The 16,659-nt window shown below is 40.7% G+C and overlaps 1 protein-coding gene across 1 annotated transcript; it reads left to right on the forward strand.

Annotated features, from left to right (window-relative positions):
- Window positions 1–487: 487 nt before the first annotated feature.
- RHAG (Rh associated glycoprotein) lies at window positions 488–15,527 on the forward strand. The gene is made up of 10 exons (XM_048297134.1): window positions 488–696; window positions 5,225–5,408; window positions 7,122–7,272; window positions 7,468–7,615; window positions 8,345–8,511; window positions 9,376–9,513; window positions 9,731–9,852; window positions 10,556–10,641; window positions 11,509–11,582; window positions 12,262–15,527. Exons 1-10 carry the CDS (start codon window positions 561–563, stop codon window positions 12,337–12,339), a joined length of 1,284 nt encoding a protein of 427 aa, XP_048153091.1. The 5' UTR covers window positions 488–560; the 3' UTR covers window positions 12,340–15,527.
- The last annotated feature ends 1,132 nt before the right edge of the window (window positions 15,528–16,659 follow it).

A 16,659-nucleotide genomic window follows, 5' to 3' on the forward strand; every position in this document is an offset into this window, starting at 1 on the left:
TGCTCTGAGAATGAGAACTTCACTGTGAAATAAAAAAAAAAGTATGTCTTCAGACTGTTGAAAGAGATTCTCTTTGCTTATCACAGCCTATATGAAGAAAGGTGATTTTCCATGTTTTATTAACAATGCAAAATTATTTACTTTTTGGAAGAAGAGCTACAACTTGAAAATATTATTGACTACAGGAAGCAAATCGAGAGTCACTGTTCCTTAATACATGCAGCAAACCAGGCTGTGTGAGATTTTCTTGAATGCTATTTCCTTTTTAAAATACATATAAGGCAGTCAAAAGTACAACTGTGGCTGAATGAGCTGGTTTGTATTACAAACTGGAAAAAAAAAAAGCACATGCAAGCCAGCATTTCACACACAGAAGTGCCCTGGGAAATCGAAATCATTATATTGACCTGTACTTTTTCCCTCCCATGGTGGGTGTGACGGTGTATTCACGTCTATGTTTCTTTTTTTTTTTCCTATATCACCCAGACCCACGGAATTAGTCAGCTCCTCTGAAGGCAGACACCCATTATCAAGCTCTCACAGCCACCTGCTCTCCAGCAATGCCTCCAGACTTTGACACCAACATGAGGTTCAAGTTCTCGATCCTGGCACTTCTTCTTGAAGCGATCATCATTGTTTTGTTTGGGATATTTGTGGATTATGACACAGCTCCTCTTCATGAACATTTATACCCATGTAAGTATTTCTGTTTAAGATTTATAGTAGCTGGAATTTCTTTAAACTGATCCTAAGTAAGATTTCTGAATCACTTATGAGACCTACCTACTGATAAAGTTGGAAAAGAAAATTGTGTTTTGGGGCAAACAAATTTTTCTGAGGTATGAAAGCAGCGGACTTCAAAGACAAATCCAAGCTGAGGACATATAAAATTCTGCAAGTACCTCGCTGCTGAGAAGTTTACTGTTCTGTGAGAGAAGAGCCTGGGAAATAGTTCTAGTGTTTGCACAGCAAGTTAAGACTTGGAGAACTATGTATTGCTTTGAAAGATTCCAGCATTTTCCAGAGACAGATAGGGATGTTTCTTGCCAGACCTTCTATCCTGATTACTGTATTAAATAATTAAAATTAATAGAATGTTTCGTTACTAGCATCCAGGTTTTGAAAGGCTGTCCTATGAGAACACGGAAATTGGGCTACATATGCAGCACTGTTATAAAATGTTTGTAGAAGCTGGACTCCAGAAAGGGCCATAGTTTTTTTGACAAGGTGGATAACCTCCTGCTATCTTCCAAAGCAGTGTCTCTGTTAAGCAGTAATGGTTTAGCCTGAAAATGTTTCTGTTGAATTGTTGCTCTGAAATACTTGTTGAAGGTTAGAAAAAGCTTTTGGCCTGAGAAGTAGTTACTCACTTCTCTCACCCCCTCTTCCTCATGCAAAGAATAGACTATTGTGAATAAATAGAAAACCAAGTTTGCAGAGATGCAAACTGTGTTTTCCTGGCAGTACTGAAGGTTTGTTTTTCGTTTTCTTGGCTCTGAGGCCTCAAAGACTTGTAGCCCTGACTGCAGCGCGCTTATGAGGATGACAGGGTACAGAACTCCCTGCCTGTAGGTAGCACCTGTGTAATTTTGAATGTATCCCTCTTTTTCTCTCATCCTAACTGTCCTTTCAGTGGCTGTTACAGGAGAATGTGATCTCAGGGTCGAGTAGTCTTGTGTATTCTCACAGAGAGCATTGTCTGGGTCAGAGAACAGCAAAGGCAGGGCATTGTTCAGCTCCAGATGGAAGCCAGCTGATTAACCTCAGGGGCTAAATACTCACATTTAGGTTAGCTTCACTGAGATGTGGCAGTATCCCTGAGATATGGTAACTTAGGCTGTGCCAGAGCCCACTCTCTTTGTGACACAGCTTAGCCATGTCAATGATGTTCATAGAGCCGAAGGAAAGTTTGGGTTGGAAGGAACCTTAAAGGTCACCTCTTTCCAAACCCCTGCCATGGGCAGGAATGCCTTCCAATAGACCAGGATGCTCCAAGCCATGTCCAAACTGGCCTTAAAAACTTTCAGGGGTGGGGCAGCCACAGCTTCTCTGGGCAGCCTCAGCAGATTACCAGAACCTCAGCCCTCTCACAGCAAAGAATTTATTCTTAATATTCAATCTAAATCTCTCATTTTTTAAATTTAAAACTGCTCCCTCTTGTCCTATCATTATCTGCCCATTCAATAAGTCACTCTTCCACTTTTTTATAAGCCCCCTTTAAGTGCTAGAAGGCGCTTTAAGGTCTCCCCAGGCTGAACAAATGCAGCTCTCTTAGCTGGTATCATATTAAACCATCCCAATTGTATTGAACTATCCAAGTTCCTAAATTAGGTGCCCTTATCTAGACAGTGTATTGGGAATTAACTCTTGGTTCACTATCACCCAGGAGGTGATAGTTTGGTCTAGACAAAAGCTGTGCAAAAAAACCCACACTAATAACTTGGCAGCACAGAAAATTGTACTAACACTACAATATAGATCTTTAAATGTAACTTACCCAGTTAGAGATCACCTATGCTTATCTCTTCACTATTATCAGTGTCTAAAAAGTGTTGGAGGAGTTTCCTGTTGTCTCCCATGCCTCCTGCACAGGCAGTGTATGACTCTGTTATTCCTGCACACTTGTCCCTCAGCTGCCCACACTATTGACCTTTGAGCAACCTTCTAGAATGCTTTGGGCTCATGCAAACCAGCCCCTTGACCTCCTCCTAGGCAGGGCTCCAGGCATAGCATGGATAAGGGACTGGTCTTAAGGTGGGAACAGTGTTTTAAGAGAGAAGAACTTATACTTCTTTAGGCCAGGCTGCTCAGATTACCAGTAGAGACATGAATTAAGCCAACGCCGATATCATGCTGAACTTTTAGATGCTGACCTGACAGAGGTCATTCCCAATAAAGAATGGGAATAAAAGCAGATTTTCACAATACCTGTATTTTCCCTTTTAGGACCCCTTACTCTCAAATTTACCTATAGGAAGTGCAACAAAAGCACAGTTTGCCTAAGGACTTGGCAGAAATTTAATGCTGTGGTTGTATAGGTATATTAGTAAATATCTTGAGCCAGGACTCCCCCTGAGTCCCCAAAATGATGGGTTCAAACTGCTTCCCACGCTATGCTTTAGGATGTTAACCCATCTCTACCTCAGAGATTTAGTTGTTTCATCTAAGAGCTAATTTATATTCTCAGGACTGCAGTGCAGGGCCTGATTTTGTATGCCTTAGACACCTCAGCACCATGACTGCAAGCTGCTTCAGTGGTTTTGAACAGAAGAGAAATTAAAATAATAGTGGAGGATCAGCATAGCTTTGCACTCAGGTAAGGAAGGCTAAGCTGACATCATTCCCAAAGCATAGCTTTGCATTACATCTCTTTCTGGTGATGCCAGTACAGGCACGGCAAATTGGATGGACAATTTCAGGTGTGTTGTGCCACTGTAATGGGAGAACAAGGGGGTGTGATGGTTCCTAGAGCGCTACAAGAGGATTTCTTTAGTATTGCCATCCTGTGTGCATTGTCCTGTGAGCATCCACGACTCATGGCTTAGGAAAACTTATGCATCTCTCTCAGGGTTCTGTGGTCTACAACTTTAGACCATGCAAAATCAGTCTTAGTGTGTGCCACAAGCATCTTTGTGTCAGACTAACCACCTTGCAGTGGACCAGCCTTGCAGAATTCTGGGCAGTGGCTTTGTTCAGGATCCACTGGCACGTTTTTCCCAATCCTTCTTTTCCTGTCTCACAGAATAGAAATGCTATGCTTTGTCAAAAACAGCTGGTTGTTGAACCAGTTCCGTTCAAATCATGCTGTTTTCTTCCTCATTTAGAGCCATTCCAGACCTAGTCTTCTTTAAAGTAATGCATGAGAGGTAGTTGGAGGTCAAGGTACAGGCTAAACTAGAAGGAATTTGTCCTCAACACCCACGAATTAACATAGTTTTAACCAGGACATTTAATCATTTGTGTAAATAAGTCCAGAGAGCTTTAAAAAGTCCAGCCTGAAGAGGAAGCAAAAAGGTTGGAGATGTTTGTGAACCACCTGTATTTCTGTAGAATCGTAGAACGGTCTGGGTTGGAAGGGACCTCAAAGTTTTTCATCTCATTCCAAGCCAACCAACGATGCTGTTTCTTAAATGCAAAGTAAAGGCTTTTACTGCATATTTCAGTGCTAGGTCAGGGCTGGAAGATGACACTGCAAATATAAAACAGTTTATTAGGAATCCCCAGTAACTTCTTAGACTTCTGGGCCCTCTTTTGGCTAAGCCTGGTAATGCAAAACTGAGGAATGCTTCAAGTAATGGGAACTGTAACTTCAAGTCAAATATTATACTAACCAGCTCAAGTTTTTCCAACTTATTGGCATGAAATATTCTTTTAATGGTGTCATTGTACTGGAGATTCTTAATAACAGTAGAATTGGACAAAAAGTTGCAACTACAGGACTCAAACCTGTCTGGTTTAGAGTCAATTAAATCACATAAGGCTTAAAAGTAAAAAATATATTTTAAAATATCAAGTATCCATGTTATGGTGACAGATTCAGTTTGGATTAAAAGAATTAAAAAGAAAATTAAAAGTAATAACTTAAAAAAGTAGAAAAAGAACTCGCCATATTTTAACAAAATTCGTATTTCGAAAAACAATCAAATATTTGAATGAAGACTAATTGTATGCTGATTATTTATATTAATTTTTTAGTTTAAACTTTGTCTTAAAATTAATTTTTCTTTTATCCATGTACAAAGATCAATGTCTTGTACAGTAATTTTTAGGGATGACAAGCATTCCTTTGCACTGGGACACCTAACACTCACCCAAACAAATCCCATGTACAATTTCTGAGTTAGCCAGAACACACTGGCTCCAACCACCTTTATTGAAAAGGAAACATAACTTTTCTGTAAGGATGTGAAGCTGTGGGCATGTTCCAGGCAGCTTCACAAAGAGAGTTCAGTGCCAGACACATTAAATTTATGAGTATAGAGATCCAGTGGTTTTCCATAATGATATAGGCATCAATATAATCAATAATTAGTGTGACATTTTCCCGACACTCAAGTCTTCAACTGGTAGACTGGACATGAAGTGGGAAGAATGGATCACATCCATGACTGGAGTTTGGAACTCTTTTCTATTCACTCCTCCTTTGTCCCTGGCTTTTTACCCTTCACAGTCTCTCTTCACAGTCTCTCTTCACAGTCACTACATAGATGTGTTTTCCCTTCAGACTTTCAGGATGTCCATGTGATGATATTTGTTGGATTTGGTTTCCTGATGACCTTTCTGAAGAAATATGGATTCAGTAGTGTTGGTTTCAACATGCTCATTGCTGCCTTTGGTCTCCAGTGGGGAATTTTGATGCAAGGATTTTGGCACATGAATGAAGGGAAGATTATTGTTGACATCAAAAGGTATATGTGAATTTACAAAACTTGATATTTCTATGCCTAAAGATATCAGGAGAAGCCATAAGCCACAACATCTATGGGGTCAGACTTTACCTAAGTTTCATTAAGCCTTATTGTCCACCTCTCCACATCCTTCTGCCCTTCACCTCTGAAGGGGCCACTCCTGGTGCACTGGGCCAAGGCAACCAAAGCTTGTGATGAAATGTGAGGTGCTATATTATGTGCGGGAGGTGTGGGTCCTGTAGAGAGATTGCTTTGAATCTCTGAAGCTGTGGAAGCTGGAAGATTTCCAGCAGTAGCACAGCACGTCCTGCATCCAGCAGGCAAGGAAGGATCTCTTTCTGTGACACATGGGAGCACAGATGAAAGGCTGGAGAAGCATGTCTATCCACTCATGAGGTTTTCTTTTACTTCTTGAGGAATGATTTTCATGAGCGTCATACTCCAGCAGGGTCTGAACACCGATCACAGAATAAGAGACCTCATGGGAAATGTCTCTAAGCACATTTAATGCCCCTCCTATTCACCCGTCCTGCCTCTACCAAGGTCTCAGAATGTTTTCCACATCTGCAGTTCTGTTTTCCAAGACAACTTGTAGGCAATTTTGAAAGGAACAGCATCCAAACATTACTGAGGGGAAAGCAGGAGCAATATAAGTAGCTCCCTAATGGTTACAGGCAGGCATGTGTAGAGGGACCCACAGGTTAGTGCCTCTCTGTGCTCCGCGTTTTTGATGAATTTGAGGTTTTATTTACCTTTGCTATTCCCCAAAATATACTAACACTGCTCCTGCCTGACAGCTCACGCAAAGATGATGCACAGAGACAGAAACTTGTGCAAGGCTTCCAGGATTACATAAAGCATCTGACCAAAGAGCTCGCTGTCATCTTTGAAGCCTAGGTGGCAGTCAGGGATGGAAACTGAGGGGCTGGAGCATGTCCAGAGAAGGACAAAGGAGATGGGGAAGGGTCTGGGGCACAAGTCTGATGAGGAGCAGCTGAGGGAGCTGGAGGGGCTCAGCCTGGAGAAAGGGGGGGTCAAGGGGGACCTTCTGGCTCTGCACAACTCCCTGACAGGAGCGTGCAGCCAGATAGGGGTTGGGCTCTGCTCCCAAAAAACAAGCAACAGGACAAGAAGAAATGGCCTGAAGGGACAAGAAGAAATCACACCAGGGGAGGTTCAGATTGGATATTAGGAAAAATGTCTTCACAGAAAGGGTGGTCAAGCATTGGAACAGGCTGCCCAGGGAAGCTGTGGAGTCACCATCCCTGGAAGTGATTAAAAAAACATGCAGATATGGCACTGGGGGTCATGGTTTAGTGGTGGATTTGGCAGTGCTGGGATTCAATGGTCTTAGAGATCTTTTCCAACCTAAGTGATTCTGTGATTCCATGACATCCCTGCATGTCCCACCACACTTCTCATCTGCCTTTTCACTATAATTTCAACCAGTTAAACACATGGATGGTATAAGTGGGAGGAAACCTTCTACACTTACTCTTCAGTAGCCGGTAAGATCCCTACAAGATCTGTCTGGAAAGCTTTGATTTAATTTTTATCCACAAAGAAGAGATTGATAATTTTGTATCTGAAGAGTTAAAGCTCTATTATTTTAATGATATCATTTTAATGGCACATTGGATATTACAGCTTTCAAACTAATTTTGGTTTTGTTCATGTGTTTTGTTTTGGTTTTTTTCTTTTTCTTAACTTCAGCATGATAAATGCAGACTTCAGTACAGCAACTGCTTTGATTTCATTTGGAGCACTCCTGGGGAAAACAAGTCCCATTCAGATGCTGATCCTGACACTTCTGGAGATCACCATCTTTGCATGCAATGAACATCTAGTTACTGAAGTATTAGAGGTACAACTATTTAGCAATCACTGTTTTCTCTTTATAACAAATGCTTTCACTTTGTAATACTTCCAGTTTGCATATGCTAAGCTCTAGGTTCTACCATAGAAAATAAACCATTAAATCCTCCAGACTTCTTGTTCATCAGACCCCTGTCTTTCTGCTGTATAAAATCTGTGGCATGATTTTGGGTCCCTATTGCAGGCCACAGATGTTGGAGCTTCGATGACTATCCATGCTTTTGGAGCTTATTTTGGTCTGGCTGCAGCTTTCATCTTGTACCGTCCTGGTCTGACAAGAAAACATGAAAATGATGAATCCACCTATCATTCAGACATGTTTGCCATGATTGGTAAGTGAAGTAATATCGAGTGCTGATCAGCTGTTCATCCCTCTTCCATCTCTATTTTTTACTGATTACCTATTATTATGCTACATCCATTTTCCTAAGTACACTTCTGCAGGCAAATTCCTTTTAGTCTGATGCATGCACCGTGTTTTCAGTGGCATACATATTTTTACAGTTTTTCCGTGGTTCAAAGAAAAGAAACATCAAATTAAAGATGTGTTTTCTTTGTGCATTAGTGCTGACTTCTTTCTGTTAAATCTTCTGCCTTTCTGCAAATTTCCAAAGGAATTGGCCATAATTAAAAGGATTGAGCTGTGCCTGTCATGGTAATGAATGTTGGAAACTATATATCTACCTGTCCATGAGAACTGTTCATAGACCAATTCACCAGCTAAAACTTTCAGTTTTATTGATAGATGATAAAGGATTTGCATGTGAACTGTGTTGCCTATGCCTCCTATTCGGGCTGGGGTTTCAGAGTGGTGGTGAGCTCTGTCAGTCAGTCAGGCATGACAAGGGGTCATTAAAGCCTTCTAGCAAAATTTGACAGAGACCATGCGTCAAAATCCCAGCTGCCACTGTCAAAAACTTCTGCATATTCTATTATTTCTTCCAGAATTTTGGCTATTCCCTGTTTCTTATTAATCATTGCCCTCATTTCTTGTAGCTCACTGTTGTGTTGGCACTTGTAACTAAACAGCTTTTGCTTTGTTTTGACTTCTATTCATCCAGGTACCCTGTTCCTTTGGCTTTTTTGGCCCAGTTTCAACTCTGCCATTGCAACTGGCGTGAAAGCCCGGACAACAGCCATTATCAACACTTACTACTCCTTGGCTGCCTGTACCATCGTAACATTTGCCCTCTCCAGCTTGGTGGATAAAAGAGGCAAATTCAGTATGGTAAGAATCACATCTTAACCCCTGTTAAATTGAGTCAACCCTCTGTAATAAGGATGACTAGGCAGATTCCCAGTGTCCATCTATCTGTCCAGGCTATCTGGAGCCTTTGCTCATACTAGAGCTATTACACTTGTAAAAGCTATAGGGTCTGATGACACGTGGCTGAGGGAGCTGGGGGGACTCAGTCTGGAGAAAAGGAGGCTCCGGAAGGATCTTCTCACTCTCTAAAACTCCCTGAGTGAGGAGGATGGAACCAGTGGGGGTTGTTCCCTTCTTCAAATAACAAGTGGCAGGATGAGAGAAAACAGCCTCAAGTTGCATCAGGGCAGGTTTAGACTGGATATTAGGAGAAATTTCTTCACAGAAAGGGTTGGAAAGCAGTGTAGTAGACTGTCCAGGGAACATGGTGGTGATGCTGGTTTGATGGTTGGACTTACTAATCTTAAAGGTCTCTTCCAGCCTTAGTGATTCTGTGATGATTCTCTCTTGTCCACAGAACCTGCTGGACCATAGCAACATTAGTCCAGTGTTCAGGCGGACTTTTGGATCTTATTCCAAAGGTGGTCCCACGTGAGCTTCCTTATTACAAGAGCCAAAATAGGTCTCTCAAGGCAATGACTTGTTCCCTGGCAATCTCACAGTGCAGCTGCACAGCAGGCAAAACCAAACCAGCTTGGGGCTGCCAGGCTGACAACCTTCCACCTCCTTGCCCTCAAATCCAGCCCTGTTTTCAACCACTTCTTTCCAGCTGCTGCAGTCATTTGTCTGAGCCCAGCATGTGCAAGAGAGCCTTCAGATGCACTCAGCCCTAAAACAAACATCTGTTCCTCATGTGTCACCTCCTCCTCCATGTCCCCTTTGTAGGTTCTCGTTCAAAATGCCACCCTGGCAGGAGGAGTAGCAGTGGGTACCTGTGCTGACCTGGAAATCCACCCTTTTTCTGCCATGTTCATTGGGGTCATTGCTGGAATTGTATCTGTCCTTGGATTCCAGTTCCTGACTGTAAGTATTGGGGACCCAGCTCTGCTCCCATTTCTTGTTTCTCTCTGGCTTTCCTGGAGCTCCCTTGGTTTGCTACAAAGGGAGGATAGATACAGTAAACTCCAGGTAATGGTGACTTTTAATAATCATTTGATTCTTGTACTTCTGCTCTTTCTCAATCTAGAGGTCATGAAAGACTATAAACTCACTATAAACTTCCTATTTCCCCTCATTGCAGCCTGTGTTGGCATCCAAGCTGAAAATTCAGGACACTTGTGGAGTTCATAATTTACATGGTTTACCTGGAATTCTGGGAGGTATTGCTGGCATCATAGTAACTGCGGCAAAAAGGGAAATTAGGTGAGTTATATAGAGAAGAGAGAGAGAAGTTTTTTTATTTTTGGAATGTCTATCCTAATTTGCTACCTTCTTTGGATCTAATTATGATCTTTTTTCAGAAATGCATCTTTGATTTGATGTCAGGCATTGTTTTCTCATTTAATTTGGATTCTTCTGGATCTCCTGCCTTTAACACACTGTTTAAATGACAAGCTTCTTACAGATTAAAAGCTCAACTAAAAATAAATAAATTAAAACATCATAAAGAAGCAGTACACTGGACCATTCAAACATAGAAAAATCTTTATTACGACTCTACAATTACACTGCTGGTAATTGTAAGAATTCCAAAAAAAAAAGCAAAGTGGTTTTTTTCCACTATCTCATAAAACTCCAAAAAGATGAAATGCTGGTCTTTTTGACAGCAGGGAGTATTCTCTAATGGCTTGCAGGACGTTAATAACCTTCTCAAAGAACTTCTTTTCATCTGTAGCCTAAAACAAAGCTAAATTAAAGTCATGAGTTCTGCCTTGTACGTAGCAATGGCAGGATTTGTTGGACTCGATGATCTAGGAGATCTTTTCCAACCTTAAAGACTCTAGGATATTTTCCTATGAGTCACCTTGTCCAGCATGCAGCAAGTACTACGTCATAAGACTGATCATCAGTCTCAAAGTGTAACAGTTTTTTGATAGGCAATGTTTTGGTTTTCTACCCTTTTCAGGAATGGTCACTTGCTTACTCCTAGCATGCAGGCTGCTGCCCTGGGCAGTACACTTGGAATTGCACTGGTGGGAGGAGCACTGACAGGTCAGTATGATGCATATAGTGACTAAAAACACCTGTGAATTTAGAGGTTTCTCCATGAAGAACTTAAATGTATCAACAATTTCATGTGAATAATACAAAATTGAAATAATGGGTGATGGCATGATGGCAGAAACTCAAATATGGAAAAGTAGTTTTCCAATGTTTTTGTCTTCAAATGAAGTTCAGGTTCATCAGGAAGAATTTCTTCATTGAAAGGGTTGTCAGGCGCTGGAAGAGGCTTCCCAGGGAGGTGGTGGAGTCCCCATCCCTGGAGGTGTCCAAGGAACGACTGGATGTGGCACTCAGTGCTCTGGTCAGGTTGACAAGATGGTGCTTGGTCTAGGATTGGACTTAATGATCTTGGAGGTCTTTTCCAACCTACATGTTTCCATGATTCTGTGATTCTAGATATTTTACTGAACGCATGCTCCAAAGATGCTGAGTTTTATATTTATAGGAATAATAAGGCGTTGTTCTGGATGAAATTCTTCTCTAGATTCTGACACTTAAAATTCTGAACAGAAAATAGCTTGAGATCAAGACATACTCGATGAGGTGTCACATGTTTCCATGTGTTTGTGAATACTTACAAACAAACAAACAAAAAAATCAGGCTGAAATAGAAAATTTTGGTCTGAAGTCTGGTCAATTAAAAACAAGCTCTTATTTATGCTCTTATTTATGTTTATATGAAGAAATCCGCATCACTTCTCAGAATGAATGACCTAATGCCCCAGAATGGTTGGGCATTTCTGTAGATGAGGAAATGAATTAGAAAACTTAGCTGGCTGCCCAGGGAACATCTGAGGGACATTTATTTGGTCATTTTCTTCATTTTTTTGACCTCTGATGCTGGTTTTCCTGCAGGTGCTATTCTAAAGCTGCCCTTCTTGGGACAAGTATCTGACCAGAACTGCTTTGATGACTCTGTTTATTGGGAGGTAAGACACAACCTCAGTTCATTTTCGTTATGTTGGAGAATGTACAGACACTGCAGCCCCACTCTCCTGGCCTTTGTGGTTTGCACACATGAGTCAGAAAATCTGCCTCTTCAAAATTCAAAAATGCTGCTCTACCTCAGGCTGTGAATTTATCAAGGCCACCTCCAGGATCTTTTTTGGACTTCTTAGGTAATCATGCCTTTTTCATTGGACTCACCTTGAACAAAAAGCAGAAAGAGAGACAACAAATCGGTATCACAGTAGAGGCCTTTGTCTCTCTCTTACATGCTCACTGTATCAGGTATCCTCTTCCTTATCAGAGACTGATGACATATTCTTAATTTAGGCAACCTGAATTTTATCCTTTATGCCAGAACAAACCCAAAAAACAAGGCAAGAAGCCTATATGATATACATTCCTTGTAAATAAAATGTGAAGTCAAAAGGAAATTTTATTAGTTTATTTAATGAATTAAACTCCTTCTTCTATGAAAAAAATCCTGAGCTCATCCCTCAGTATCCAGAATTGATGGTCCATGTCAGGCTGTGTCCATGATAATAAACAGATATATAATATATATGCAAATAGAATTACATTCTCAGCACATTTTAGTCTACTTTTATGGCAAAAGCAAGTCTATATCTCCTTAACCGAACTCTTCTTTGTTTTTCATGGCAGGTTCCAGAGGAGGAGACAGTACCCGAAATTCACTCCAGCCACCATGACGAGCAGAGCAGACTTGAAGTTGCCATGTAGAAAAATAGTTAATCTGCAATATTTGTCCTAATGATGCTCTTTCATGTTTCTAATGCTAAGAAACAATGAAAAAACACCCAAGTATTGTCCCAACCACACCAGGTTTTTAAGATAGGGCTATAGATAGTTATATTTTTGTAAGAGAAAACAAGCTTGATTTTAAACTGCTAAGTCATTATGCCAAGCTCAGGTGAATAAATTAGGTCCTTCTAATATATTTGTTCATCAGAAAAAGACACCCCAAACTGCTCTTTGAAATTATATATATTTTATCTTTTGTTGTCACTGACAACAATATAGTTGTTGTAATAAACTTTGGATTTCAAGGTTATTACAGGATAATATACTTCATTGCAAGATTTCTGAGTTACATCCTTCAGCTGTATAGGGGTAATCAAGAAGAAATGAATTGATATTTCTTATTTGGACTTGAACAAACTTTTCACCAGAGCATCCCAGATTAACTTTTTTAGAAAGCGTGTTGTCTTGTTCTCTGACAGAGGAGAAAATGTGCTGGATTTTGAAGTCTGATTATAACAGGAAGCAAAATGTTGAAATAATTCTCATGGAAAAGCACAAAATACAGTGACTGATAAGGCAATATGAGAGGCAATATGAGTATCAAGACTCATTGTTAACATGTTTATTGAAAGGGAGAAGAAAGTGAAATTGTAAAAAAACTTCATTATTGCTATAGATCTATTTATTTATTCTCATAGATTCAGTTAGTTTCAAGGACACAATAAGGGAACTGAGTAGGAGCTATGAAAACCAGGTGATTGCATAATAGGTCTTATTCTATTCAACAGTAATAAGTGGATTGCAGCAGTGTTAATGTCAATAAATAGAACCTGAACTAAAACCAACTCCAGAAAAACACAGATTGTTTGGAACTGATTGGAAAGAAACTACATTCAACCTACAAAAGACTCGGCAGAGAGCTTCCATGGGGTGAGTCACTGACTCTGAAGTTACTGTCTCCTAGAAGAAATGAAAGCAGAAGGAAGAAAATTGTAGCTAAAGTAAATTAACTCTACCTAAGAAGTGATGTCAGTGGCTGCTCCGTTCAGAGACAAAAATTGAAGTAGCTGAAGGAACTCCATGAGGTGCCTTCATGCATGGGATATTCCACTGAGAGACAATGGATGGAAAGTGGAAATCAAACGGAACATGGAGCCTCAATCCATCATTCACAGAAAAGCTACTGCTGATGTCAGACCAAAGTGGGTGAACTTTCAAGATTTTTTCTATTTTAGGATCTTATTTCAAGCCTTACTTATCAGACTTAAGGGGGAAACTCCTCTCATATAAAATAGCACATATTTTCAGTTCTGCTGCAGTATTTTTCCTTGAAAATCTTTAGAAAGATACTAGGCAGGGATGTCCCATATGTTATACCCACTGTATACTGCTACATATGTCAGACTTCTATCCATGAATAAAAATACATTTGTTGTATCACACTTTAGTTCAGATAAGCTCTTTTGCAGATGTGCAATGACTGACTCTCTTCTACCTTGTTGGCTGTAAGACGTCCTTTATCCTCTCAAAGCTTTCACACATTCATTTTTCTAAAAACTGAGGAGACATTTAACAATGTAAATATCACATTTGTAAAGATTTTAGAAGTATTTTGTGCATGATTTACAAAGTGTTGAAGTACTTGAAAAAGATTCCATCTGTGGACAGCCTGTAAAAATCTTATCCTCAATACATGAATTTCACCCCTCAAATTCCTACTTGGAGATTCAGGCAGTCTTTCATTCACCTTGAATGGGTGAGGTAATTTCACTAGTTTTGCATGCTGACCACAGAGGAATACTTGAGTGAGGAAGTACAACTCACTGTCAGTAAATCTTTCAGAATCGTAGAATCCTTAAGGTTGGAAAATACTCCCAAAATCATCAAGTCCGACCTTGGATGGATTATCATCATGGCCAGTAAACCACATTGAGAAGTGCTGTGTCTACTCACTTCTTGAACACTTCCAGGGATGGTGACTCCCCTGCTTCCCTGGGGGAATTATTCCAATGTTTAACCACTCTTCCAGTGAAGAATTTTTTCCTAACATCCAACCTGAACCTTCCCTGGTGAATGATAACTTCAATAATTACATTTAGAGTTGTTTTTTTTTTTTAATCAAAAAGGGAAAAAATGAACTATACAGTTTTTTTCTCCAGTTCTGCTTATAATCTTTCCATAGTAAGTCATACCCTCATCCTCCAAGTACCCATTATTGGCTTCTTTTTTAGCAGATTCCTCCCCCAGAGAAATCAGTCCCTTAGGTTCACTCAAAATACAGAGTAGGGAGATGAATACTTTTGTTTAATCAGAGCTTTACATGTTACTTTCTTTTCCATGCGACTGTGCCCTTGAAGTGTACAATTTCTTTTTCCAAAAGTATTTTACCCTAATTGCTCACCTCCACATTGCAAATGCCAGTGGCATTTGGTTCGCTGGCTTAGGGTATTGTCTCTGGTTGGTTATCTCCCAATTAATCAAAGTTTTGAATACCTTGAATCAGCAGAGCTTCACTAGTAATTAGTTACAACTTCTGTGTAATATATGACTGGACACTTAAAAGACTTAAGCTTAAAATATTTTACTAAGTCTTTTGTTCCATGAGGAAGCCTTACACTGGCAGGAAAGGAAAGAAAGGAGTTAAGCAAGACACAGAGGGGAGGATGAGCTTAGAGGATGGGACTGAAAAGTAAACAAAAGTTAAAGTACAACTATTCTAAATTTGAGGTTCAAGATCATCAGCATTTTTTTTCTGTCTCATAAAAGACTGGAAATGTTTTATCCCTTCCAATAATTGCTCAACACTGTTTCTGTCTTACCTTTGTTCTCACTTTGACTTGTTTCTACATTAAAAAAGCTTAAATAAGGTATTGTGGTTTGTTGGGGTTTATTTAAATGGATAAAAACTTTAATGATATCTTCTTTAACTAACCAAAGGTCAAGCTTACTGTCAGCCCTTTTCAGAACACCAGCGGGTGACCATAGCTTTGAAGGTTTTCTTACAGTTCTTCAGTCCTACCTCTGTCAGAGCAGTATCTTTGTATTTCATTACTGAAAAGAAAATTTATTTGAAAGCCATTGGCTCAATATTTGCTTACAAAATTCCTTCTAACATTTGTGTTCAAATCTGCTACTGAATAAATGCATAAATTGAATGACCAAATGACCAACTGGATTTGTTTGACATTTCTTGGGGATGTCTTCTTTCTCTCCTACTGGGATCAACCTTTTCAAAAAGTATGTTAGCAAACTATGTCTCCTCTTGCCAATGGAGAGCTCTTCCTGTTCATCTCAAGCCTGCTGCAAAATGTTCACCTTTCAGCCTCCTCTCAGTTCCTTGCTATTAGTTAAATTCCAGATATATGTGGAAAACTCGACATTTTCAGTGCCTTTTTACCCACTCTGGGAAGGTGAAGTAGAATCAGGCCAACTGGAACATAGTTGGACACTGGCCCTGGACTTTTCCCAGGACACATTCCAGGTAGGTGAAATGCCCTGGTCCCTCCTTCAGAGCCCCTGGGGACAGCAGCAGGCTCACAGTGAGCCAATCCAAGAGCAGCTTGGAGCCCCCCCTCCCAGGCTCCCAGCCATGTGCCAGGGCTCTTTTCCTCTAGATCTCTGCACCCCCATTCCCTGGGGAATTCCCCCATTCCCTCCTCTCCTCTGCCTCTGGTCACGTCTCTGCAGGGATCCTGACACTTTTGGGAGAGAAGGACAAGGGGCTCAGCCTTGAGGCATTTCACACAACCTTCAGGTTCTGGCCTCAAGGCCACATGCAATTTAGTGTTCTAGATTTCTACTAGAAAACTCTTCCAAACACTGTTCTGTGGGCTGTGACTCAACTTTTCTGTTCAGCCTTCCCCTTGGCTTCTTCTTTCAACACCTCCTTCTCTGCTGTTCACTCTCTTAGACTCTGAGACACCTGAGTCAGGCTTTACCTCAGCCCCCTATCCTCAGCCAACAGAGGACATCTTCTCCCAGTGCTGTGTCCAGTTCCGGCATGCTCAGTACCAAAGAGATATGGACAGACTGGAGAGATATGGACAGACTGGAGCAAAGGGCCACAGAGATTCTGGAGGGACTGAACATCTCTTATATGAGGAAACACAGAGAGGTGGGAGTTTAGCCTAGAGGAGAGAAGGCTCAGGGGGATCTTACCAGTATAAACACCTGGGGGAAGGATCAAATAAGCCAGAGCCAGACTCTTCTCAGTGTGGGCCAAGTGCCAGGACCAGAGGCCATGGACACACACTGAAACACAGGAGGTTCTCTCTGAACATCAGGAAAGACCTCTACTGT

This window comes from Corvus hawaiiensis, chromosome 3 (assembly GCF_020740725.1).
Source record: "Corvus hawaiiensis isolate bCorHaw1 chromosome 3, bCorHaw1.pri.cur, whole genome shotgun sequence".
NCBI classification, from domain to species: Eukaryota; Metazoa; Chordata; class Aves; order Passeriformes; family Corvidae; genus Corvus; species Corvus hawaiiensis.